The 10995-nt window shown below is 35.5% G+C and overlaps 1 protein-coding gene across 1 annotated transcript; it reads left to right on the top strand.

Moving 5' to 3' along the window:
• The first annotated feature begins 9647 nt into the window (after positions 1 to 9647).
• On the top strand, positions 9648 to 10980 carry LOC131440242 (GDP-fucose transporter 1). The gene is made up of 2 exons (XM_058611349.1): positions 9648 to 9993; positions 10047 to 10980. Exons 1-2 carry the CDS (start codon positions 9914 to 9916, stop codon positions 10978 to 10980), a joined length of 1014 nt encoding a protein of 337 aa, XP_058467332.1. The 5' UTR covers positions 9648 to 9913.
• The last annotated feature ends 15 nt before the right edge of the window (positions 10981 to 10995 follow it).

The raw sequence follows: 10995 nt of genomic DNA, 5'->3' as shown, positions 1-10995 counted from the left end.
CGTAAGCATTATTCGAACAACATTTTGTATTTTTTTTGTTAAAAAATATTGAGAAATAAGTCGGTGAGAAAGTATTCTTAGAAATTATTATTTTTGGTGACTTATCAGAAGTCAACAAATCAAAACAACATACTTGTAACAGTTCGGCTGAAAAGTTCGTATCGTTTAATAGAAACACACATTTTTTTGCCAAAATTCGTTTTAATTATTCAACATAATTGCCATCAGAGGCGATACAGCGATTATAGCGATCTTCCAACTTTTCGATACCATTTTTGTAGTACGATTTGTCCTTTGCCTCAAAATAGGCCTCAGTTTCAGCGATTACCTCTTCATTGCCCCTAAATTTTTTACCAGCGAGCATTCTCTTGAGGTCTGAGAACAGGAAAAAGTCACTGGGGGCCAAATCTGGAGAATACGGTGGATGAGGGAGCAATTCGAAGCCCAATTCGTTCAATTTCAGCATGGTTTTCATCGACTTGTGACACGGTGCATTGTCTTGATGAAACAAAACTTTTTTTCTTCTTCAAATGAGGCCGTTTTTTTGAAATTTCGTCCTTCAAACGCTCTAATAACGCTATATAATAGTCACTGTTGATGGTTTTTCCCTTCTCAAGGTAGTCGATGAAAATTATACCATGCGAATCCCAAAATACAGACGCCATAACCTTACCTGCCGATTGTTGAGTCTTTCCACGCTTTGGGTTCGGTTCATCGCGTGCAGTCCACTCAGCTGACTGTCGATTGGACTCCGGAGAGAAGTGATGGAGCCATGTTTCGTTCATTGTTATATATCGACGAAAAAAATCGGTTTTATTTCAATATAACAGCTCCAAACACTGCTCAGAATCATCAATTCGTTGTTGTTTTTGATGGATTGTGAGCTCACGCGGCACCCATTTTGCACAAAGCTTTCTCATATCCAAATATTCGTGAATAATATGTCCAACACGTTCCTTTGATATCTTTAGGGTGTCAGCTATCTCGATCAACTTCACTTTACGGTCATTGAAAATCATTTTGTGGATTTTTTTCACGTTTTCATCGGTAACAGCCTCTTTTGGACGTCCACTGCGTTTATCATCTTCGGTGCTCATATGACCAGTACGAAATTTTGCAAACCACTTACGAATTGTTGCTTCGCCCGGTGCAGAGTCTGGATAACACTCATCAAACCATTTTTTGGTATCGGCGGCACTTTTTGGCATTAAAAATGCCTTACTCTTCACTATACGGGGCCGGGTGTCAATTAAAAGTTTCAAAAATAGCCGCGTAACCTTTTTGTGTCATAATTTTGAACGTTAATAACTCGGTCATTTGTTGATGGATTGTTATAATTTAACAACCAATCGATTCGGAAACTTTTAACTTAAACATGTATGACGACGTCGTTTCAGTATTTCAATAGCATACTATTGAAAAAATGGTTGGAATCGACCTATGTTTTCATCCACCAATCCCTGCTTTACAAAATGACGTCAACTTATTGTTCGGCATAGGAGGCTTTGCGTCATGCATAAAAAACACCACATCGTTCTGCGTAGTATGAAGAGAAATCTATAAATATAGGCTGCACAATATTTCTTTGCCTAGTTGATGTTTGACTGCGAATGAAACAAGTAGCTCGTCCAGTGAGCTGATGACTGGATTGTATATGCGTTCACTTGCTGGATTGTCGCTTTTGCATTATGTGTTGGTGAAACTTCCTGCTGTCTGCACAACACCGCTTCGTGTTCGCTTGAATATCTTATATATCATCTAGCTATTGAAAAACCGAACCAGCATGGTTATCGGTTATTTTGAAACATCCCATGTATTTAGCAAATTGTTGGTCGATTTTGCCATTAAAAATGCCTTACACTTCGCTTCCCGAGGCTGGGTGTCAAATTAAAACATGCAAAACTAATCGCGTAACATTTTTCTGCCATAATTTTGAACGCTCATACCTCAGTTATTTGTTGATGGATTTATATAATTCGATTCGGAAACATTCCAATCGATTCGGAAACATTTAACTTAAACTTATGAGAAAACGTCATTTGAATATTTCAATTGCATTCCATTGAAAAATTTATTTGAATTGAGTATTTTTTTTTGGTTCTCTGGTAACTATCAGGCTAATTTAGTATTATCGGCAATAGATCTAATTCGGATCTAATTTACAGCGCTTGTTCCTTGATGATTTGTTAATGGAATTTCCTCATTTAAATGATTCCAAAGCTTTAATATTGTAAGCTTAAAAATGTTTCAATTTGTCAACGGATCGGTTTGCATACTTAAATCTCCATTCCCATACGAACAAAACGGTGGCGCGAAAATGGATTCAGTATAAAGTTGTGTTATTATGATAATCATAGAAACTTCTTCTTCATTATATGTGACTGAACAAGTTGTTGTCCCACCAGGTATTGAACGCTTCAAAAGATTCAAAATTAAATTCTGAAACTTATCTAAAAGCGGCCTCCTCGGTTTGGTAGTATAAATGAGTTCCACAGGCTCACATATACAGTACAATTAGATACAATATCATATAGTATCAAAGATAAACCAAAGGTAAGTTTACTTGCGATTTTACATGTATCGTTTGAATAGCAACCCTCGTAGAATTTGGTTAACCGCCAGTTTCAGTTCAATTATTATTTGCTTCAAAACACGCATTGTAACTATGACAATGTTCATTCATGTGTTAATAACATCAAGTTACAATATGAACAAAATTTCTGAATTTTGTTGCGTATCAATTTCGTATATTCCTAATATGCCAAAGCGAAAATCAATGTAAGTAACTAAATATTTTATGCGGACTGTTTCACATTTTTCTTCCTCGTATTGTTGCCATATTATTTACCGACACTTTCCGAAGATTATCGACGATTTTGAAGAAGGATTAATAAAATTACACTATTACTGAGCTTACTGGTACAACATTTCTCGTTAAAATAAATAAAATCTTCTCTTGGATCGATTAACTGTTTATAAAATTAATAAGTTTGTATGTTTCTCGAAGATTATTGTCATAAAATAAAACAGTTTCATTTGTTCAGGATTAAATCTTTAGGTTGTTTGTATCTAAAATTGAGCTTTCAAGTAACTTTGAATTCTAGTTAAAGGACGTTATTCAAAATTTTAACAATGTAAAAAATTGTGGAAAGGGATCAAAATTGAATATAATTAATTATCAAGAAAAAATCTAATTGTCAATTTTATCATTCGCCAACAATCTAAGCGCTTAAACTAGAGCAAGTTTGTAATTAGTCAATTGAAAAAGTTTTTAGTTTAGTGTATCATCATCTCTTTATTTTTGTATATATTATGAAGACCTTAGAAACGTTCCATTTTTAATGTTATTGTGCTCGGTCGTGTCTTGAATACAACCCTCTAATTTTTTTTTTCATCAGAAAGTAGTGTTTCATCAACACACGAAATTCCTTTTTTTCCATTTTTTCACAATAACAAAAGTAGCTTTACTCAAAATGCAATATCTCACAAACTAATAATCAGACAGCTGTCAAATTTATACACGTATCTTTTGAAGGTTGGTACTAACTGAAAATGGTATGGATTTAATTCTAGTGGCGCCCTCTCATAGAAACGATACGAACTTTTCAGCCGATCTGTTAGAAGATGTTTTTCTAGACCCCTACATTTTTATTTGATTTTTTGATGTTTTGGTGGTTGTTTGAAATCAAAACTACGATTCTTCGCAAAAAAAATCTGTCATTTTGTAACTGTAAAATTTTCCCAAAGTGGCGAAAAACGAAAAGGAAAACGTTGGGATCTGGTATTTAAAATGTAGAAAATGTGTGCAAAATTTGAAAAAAAATTATTGAATAATATTTTTCACGTTTCGTCTTCGACTCATCAGTGCAGAGCAGTTCAAATTGAACTGCTTAATGCTAAACTCGACAGTTCAATTTGAACTGCTAAGCAGACGTAAAGTTTCTGCTATTTGTAGAACACTTTTTGTTTTGCAACGGAGGGCAATGTCTATATTGATGTGCTGAACGAAAACGTGGTGAAGTAGTTTTTGAATGACGATGGATACTTTCAAAAGCTGCTTTCGAGCAAAACGCGGTTAAAGTTTATTGTCTATATAGTCGTAGGATACAATTTATTTTTCTAGGAGGCGCGTAGGGTTTAACACTTTCGAAAAATCATATTTTTTTTGTATTTTGTCATATTGAAAGAATTCTACAATGGTAACTTAGAAGGGGAAAAATTTGTTTTCACCCCCCAATTTATGCTATGTGCACATACCCATTTTGATTTGGTTTTACGTTTCGTCTTTGACTCATCAGTGCGTAATAGTTTATATTGAACTGCTAGCGCGACCTGACGGCGTAAAAAATGTTTTCCAAGAAGCATTAATTTTACGTCTGTCTGGCGCTTTATACCGAACCGTCATGTCGCGCTAGCAATTCATAGAAAACTACTACGCACTGATGACTCAAGAAGACGAAACGTAAAATCAAATTATTTCTACAGAGTTTTATCAAATTTTCAAGTCAATCGAAGCAGAACTCTTGGACCTGTTCGCCAAGTTCTTCTCAGTATGAGATAAACAAAGATACAGGCCGATAGCTTCCAGAGTTTTGTTTCGATAGGCTTAAAAATTTGGCAAAATATTCTTAGACCGTACCCAGGGACGCCGAAGAGAAAAAAACGGACCCCCTTCGAAAACACTTGGATGATTTATTTTGAAATGTTAGAGTAAAATCACTTGTTAATATCAATATTTCAAAACATCCCTTAAGTCGGGAACATTTTCTGACTCCTGGAAGAGGATCTATTTCCCGATTACGCAACAAAGCTGAGATTACTAATTACAGTGGAATAGCTTCACCCCAGATAAGAAGTGTATCGAAAATAAGCTACCCACATACATTTGTGTTGTACGCATGTATTTGTGATGGTTTTTTATACTCAGATCACAGCATACTGTGCGTTTGGCTGTCAGCTTTCGTTCGTTTACTTGTTTGTGCGGTGGAAATTCTGCGTTTTTAAAATATCGCGTTTTTAAAAAGAAGTGAAAATTAATGGCGTGTTCGTTTTTAATTTGCAGTACACCGGTGCAAAGCTACACTGAGGCATGAATGAACGAACAAAAATGACGAAAACCTAAACAGTAACCATTGACTACAATAAACGATTCTATTGCACAGAGCTACACCAAACTTTTGATGAGTGCTTCACCAGTGGTATCGGTGCAGAAAAAGTGTAGCACTGGTATAGTGAAATTGGCAAAAACGAACGGTTTCAGTGCAACCTTAACGACACCGGTGTTGTGCAATTTAAAAACGAAAACGACATAAGGTTCTGGACACTTTTACCCCTCTTACTGGCTAAGTGAGAAGGGTATTACTATGCGAAAATTGGCGAAGCAGTTTGGAATTCATTATGCCAGTGTTAAAACCATCATCAATAAGATTGGGGAATACTATTCTTTGGATGAGCTACCAGGAAGAGGCAGAAAAACCGATTCTTCCAACCCGAAACTGGACCAGAAAGTGGTATCTTTAATCATGAAGAACAAATCAATGTCAATACGTGATTTGGCCAAAAAGAGCAGGAACGAGTGTCGGAATGATCCAGCGAATCAAGAGGCGAAATCACCTGAAGACCTACAAGAAGCAGAAAATCTCGAAACAAAGTGTAGAACAGAAAAAACGAGCAACAACAAGGGCCCGGGAATTGTTTTTGCGTCTTTTGCAGCGTCCGGATGCATTCGTTATGATGGACGATGAGACTTATGTAAAGGAGGACTCAAAAACCCTTCCAGGTTCACAATACTTTACTGTCGTCGTTGGGGAGGATGTGAGCGATGCGGACAGGTCAATTCAAGTGGAGAAATTCGATCGAACGATACTGGTATGGCAAGCAATATGTTCCTGTGGTTTGAAGTTAACCATTTTTTACACTACCGGAACTATAAATGTAGAAATCTAACGATCTGAGTGTCTCCAGAAGAGATTGTTGCCTTTATATAAGATGTATAGTACACCTCCACTGTTTTGGTCGGATTTGGTATCGGCTCACTATGTCAAAACCACTCTCAATTGGCTTGCGGAAAAGGGTATACATTTCGTTGAGAAAAATATCAATCCACCAAATTGGCCCATCGAACGTTACTGGGCAATCGTGAAGAGGGTCTTCAAGAAGAATGGCAAGGCAGCTGAGAACATGCAGGAGTTCAAAACAGTTTGGGCTCAAGCCTCCAATAAATGCGATGCAACACTTGTCCGGAACTTGATGAAGAGCGTTCGATTAAAAGTTCGAAAATTCGTGAATTATAACTTAAATTTCATCCGGTATTCATTATGCTCAAGTTTAACCTCGTACAATAAAGGATAAATTTTTAGTTTGAATAAAAAATCGTTTTTTTTATCATAAATTGAAAGAAAAATTTGAGGATAACTTTTTTTTCGGTACACTCCTTAGTTGGTTAAAATGGAAGGTTATCTTTGTTTTGTCCTGTTTGATTTCACGTATAATTTATATGAAAGGACTTATCGTGTGAGAATTGCTCAAACGGTTGTAGTTGAAATATTTCTACAACAGGCAGGAGAACTTTGATATCGTTCTGGAATGTAATTGAACGTTTTGAGAGATCGCGGAGGCTAGTCAAGTAGGTGGCAGTAGTCAGCACCTTGCTACAAACATAGAGTGAATTTGAAATTTACACAAGATTTTGAAAATTTTGTTCGTGTGTGTAATGCAGCCCACAAATGCAACGATTACATATCTGGAACCTAACTCGGATTTATATCTTTACTCTATATCAATGACCTCAACTTGAAGTATGAAATGTTCCAATCTATTATTTACTGATGACTTTAAATTATTTCATCTAATAAAAACTAGAAGAAGGTATCACTAAACTTCCACAACATGTTCATGAACGTGAATTCTATGTGAAGGAATTGGTAGTTATTCTTCACCACGAACTTGATATCAAGAACCACGCTAACTACGTTATTTCGAAAGCATCCCAGCTTTGAAGCTTCATATTTCGGATCACTAAGAATTTCGTTAACATACACTATTTGAAGACTCTTTATTGAGCACTAGTTTGATAAACGCTCCAATACACAACTGTCGTTAGACCATCTCATTATAAAATTGATATCGTGTTGAAGTTGTCCAACGCAAATTCATTAGATTCGCACTCTACCATCTAGCAAGGAGAGGCTCATTCAATTATCCAAGGTACATCGGTATCGCTACATATTGATTGAGCTGGGTCTGTTATCTGTTCGTAAAAACGTTTGCAAGGCTGTTTTCATAGCTGATTTGATATAAATGATATTGGCTTAGTTAGGTTATTTTTGATATTCGGCGTCGAAGTCCTGCACGCAGAGAAATAGAACACACTAGATTCTAATATATTGAGTCTTTAAGTCAACTTGAAACAATTGTTTGAATCAAATAAAACTATTTTTGAATTAAATTTTGAATCAAATAAAACTCTTTTTGAATCAAATTTCGTGTGCAATTAAATTCCAATATATTGAGATATGGATCAAATTTCAAAGTTTTTTTTAATCAGATCAAAAATTTATTCGATTCAGATGCTTGTTACAGTACATTAAATGTATTTGAATCAAAAATGTCATTGGATAGATTCAAATAAAAAATTATGTTGACTCTTAAATCAAACTGAATCAAATATACTGAGTCTTAGCTTCAAATTCATGGATGTTGATTAAAATTTTCTGTCCTCGAATCAAATGTCAGAGATTATTGATTCTAAAATATTTTCATTGAGTCAAACATTGGTACTTTTGTGATATTTAACACAACTTTTGCTAAGATTTCATTTTGTTACATCATTCAAACGTCGTTCGAGAAAGTAAAAACTTTCGAGGCAGTTGACGAATTTAAACCATCTGCACTATTGAAATCGTTAGAATTGGGCGATATTATAGTGAGTGCTTTCATAGGCAAGGTATGTTATGAATTATGTATGTACAGGGAACTTACATTTGTATTAATTTCAGAAAAAGGTTTCACAGTAGAGCTTTTGGAAATTATTGAACGAAAGGAAGCTGAGGAGTCAATACCGCAACCATACAGGGTCCGCCATCTAACTTTTTTTTGAACTAGCGGTAATTTCGACATTGGTAACCTTAATGTCACTTTTGATTTGACAGAAACTTAGTTTTATCCTTCCGCTGAACGAAAATGGTTGTGTATACGCTTGAGGAACGCGTGAAGATAGTGCAGTTTTACTTTGAAAATCTTGGTAATGTTGCGGAATGTGTGCGAAAATTACGTATGAAAATGGGAAGAAAAGATGAGGCACATTTTCATCTCGGCGGGTATGTTAATAAGCAAAATTGTCGCATCTGGAGGACGAAAAACCCGTACGTTATCATGGAGAAGCCGATGCATCCTCAGAGAGTGACGGTTTGATGCGGATTTTGGTCTGGCGGCATCATTGGGCCATTTTTGTTTGAAAATGAGGCAGGAACCGCCGCCACGGTCAATGGCGAGTGCTACTGTACTTTAATATGAAAAAATAAATTTTGAAATCGGATGAACCGTTTGTGTTTCATTGCATGTTTAAAAAAAGTTTCATGGCGGACCCTGTACTTAGCTGCGCGCACAAAATGTATTCAATGATAAATAAAAATTTAATTTACAATAATTAGTCGAAAATTGTTTGTAAATAACAATTTATTGAATTCAAAAAAATCTATCATTGAATCCACACACAGTCGCACGAAAGCCTGATTCTAGAAACAAAACTAATTTGCTTTGAATCAAATAACAATTGTATTTGATTCCAAGAGAAATGAAATTCAGGTGGAAATGAAATATATTTGAATTCAAAGCACAATATATTTGAATTTAATGCTCATTTTATTTCTGTGCGCGTAGAAATATTTTTTTTGCTTTGAAGTAAATATCAAATGTATTTGAATCAAAGGAAAATTAAAATAAGCGCCGATTCAAAATAAAATATCTTTGAATTCAAAGTGTAATATATTAAAATTGAAAATAAATTTTTCTGCGTGTTGACTTTATCCATTTTGACGAATTATCATCACTAGAACCAACCTTTATTTAACAGTTAATCTCAGGACTTTGATTTTAATCTCATTCGAAATGCGGTAAAACGATTCTGTGATTCCTTATTCAGAGATTTATAGAAGTAATGTTACATTAGAACAGATACAGCAACATCACAGGTTTAGTTTGTGATTATGTTTTAAGCCATTTGGTTATTGTGAATCTGTTGATATAAAAGATGAGCAGATTTTATGACTTTGAAGAATAAGATTATAAAATTTCAGCTCCAGAAGACTGTCTCTGATACTGTATTTTGAAAATAGGATAGTCAATTCATTTTATTGGTCCTTGTGTCTGGGACAGTTTTATTCTTTCGGGAAAATTTTCTCGTTGGAATGAATATAATAATCTGAATCATTTTCGTTAACCGTGTACAATTTTATTCCATTTTCATTTTCCGTGAGTTTCTCTCTGTGAGATCTTTTTTTCTTTGCGCTGTCATTAACCGGCTGTTTAAGGCCACGATTGGCCCATCTCGCCTCTCTCTGTGAGATCTGAGTGAAGTAAGCAACGTAAACAAAGAGAAGCTCTCAGTGACTGCTATGTTGGGTTAGAACATATAGATTTGACAGCAGTTGAGACTGAGTTCAGAATCATTCGAAAACATCAACATACCTCCAACATTTCTCTACAAGTTAGGAATTAAGCAAATAATCAGTAGTTTATCAATATTCCAGCGTTATCTATCTTCATGAGATTCTGTTGGACTATGGATAGAAGCTCATCATAATTTATTTTTACATTCATTTGGCGCACGGTTTTTCGACCCGGATAGCAACATATACCTATTTCATGACAACATTACTCCTTCACGTTTAAGTTACTAGCAAAATTGCACAAAATGTATCAGCCATTGGATAACGACAGAAGAACGCTGTTTGCCAAATATGTAAGGATATTTAGTGTGGTTGTAACGTATTGGTAAGTATATGATATAAATATTTCCAGGAAAGAATCATCTAATTTTTTTTCAGGATTATTTCCATACTGACTGTTTTCGTGAACAAAGCTCTACTAAGCGGTTTGGACCTTGAAGCGCCACTGTTTGTAACATGGTTCCAAGTTTTGGTTTCTTCATCCATTTGCTTTGTGATGACGATATTAAGCAAGAAGTATCCAAAATTGTTGAACGTTCCTGCTGGAAATCCATTGGATAGGACCACATTCCGGAAAGTGATACCACTCTCTTTGCTTTTCACTGTCATGATAACCACAAATAATCTTTGCTTGAAGTACGTTGGCGTGGCGTTCTATTACATAGGACGATCGTTAACAACGGTATTCAATGTGGTGTTGACATATTTTTTACTAGGAGAGAAAACTAGTAGCAAATCTGTACTTTGCTGCTTGCTCATTGTAGCAGGTTTCTGGATCGGTGTAGATCAGGAAAGTTTGACTGAATCTTTTTCACTCATAGGAACAATGTTTGGAGTGTTCGGTTCGTTCAGTCTGTCTTTATATTCAATTTACACCAAACGAACTCTTGTGCATGTGAACCAGGAAGTGTGGCTTTTGACATACTATAACAACGTTTACTCTGCCGTTATCTTCATCCCTCTGATACTGATTAACGGGGAACTTTCTGTGATCATAGCTTACAAGCATTTGACAGAGCTATGGTTCTGGGGTGCAATGACAGTTGGAGGCATATGTGGATTTGCAATAGGATTCGTTACTGCTCTACAGATAAAAGTTACTTCAGCTTTGACTCATAACATATCAGGAACGGCCAAAGCTTGTGCTCAGACTGTAATAGCTACTTCGTGGTACAACGAAGCTAAATCATCCCTTTGGTGGACATCCAATATCGTTGTGTTAGTGGGGAGTGCTCTTTATACACGCGTAAAGCAGCTGGAGATGGATCAACGACATCGGATACAAATGAATAGTCAGAAAATGGGTATTTAAATTAATGTAACAGAT

This window comes from Malaya genurostris, chromosome 1 (assembly GCF_030247185.1).
Source record: "Malaya genurostris strain Urasoe2022 chromosome 1, Malgen_1.1, whole genome shotgun sequence".
NCBI lineage: Eukaryota > Metazoa > Arthropoda > Insecta > Diptera > Culicidae > Malaya > Malaya genurostris.
This window is presented reverse-complemented; position numbering and strand designations above follow the sequence as displayed.

What these genes read in the sequence shown, in the direction of transcription:
- LOC131440242 (XM_058611349.1), top strand. Translation starts at nt 9,914, where the DNA reads ATGTATCAGCCATTGGATAACGACAGAAGAACGCTGTTTGCCAAATAT. An exon ending in AGTGTGGTTGTAACGTATTG is followed by an intron (nt 9,994 to 10,046) that starts GTAAGTATATGA and finishes ATTTTTTTTCAG; the next exon opens with GATTATTTCCATACTGACTG.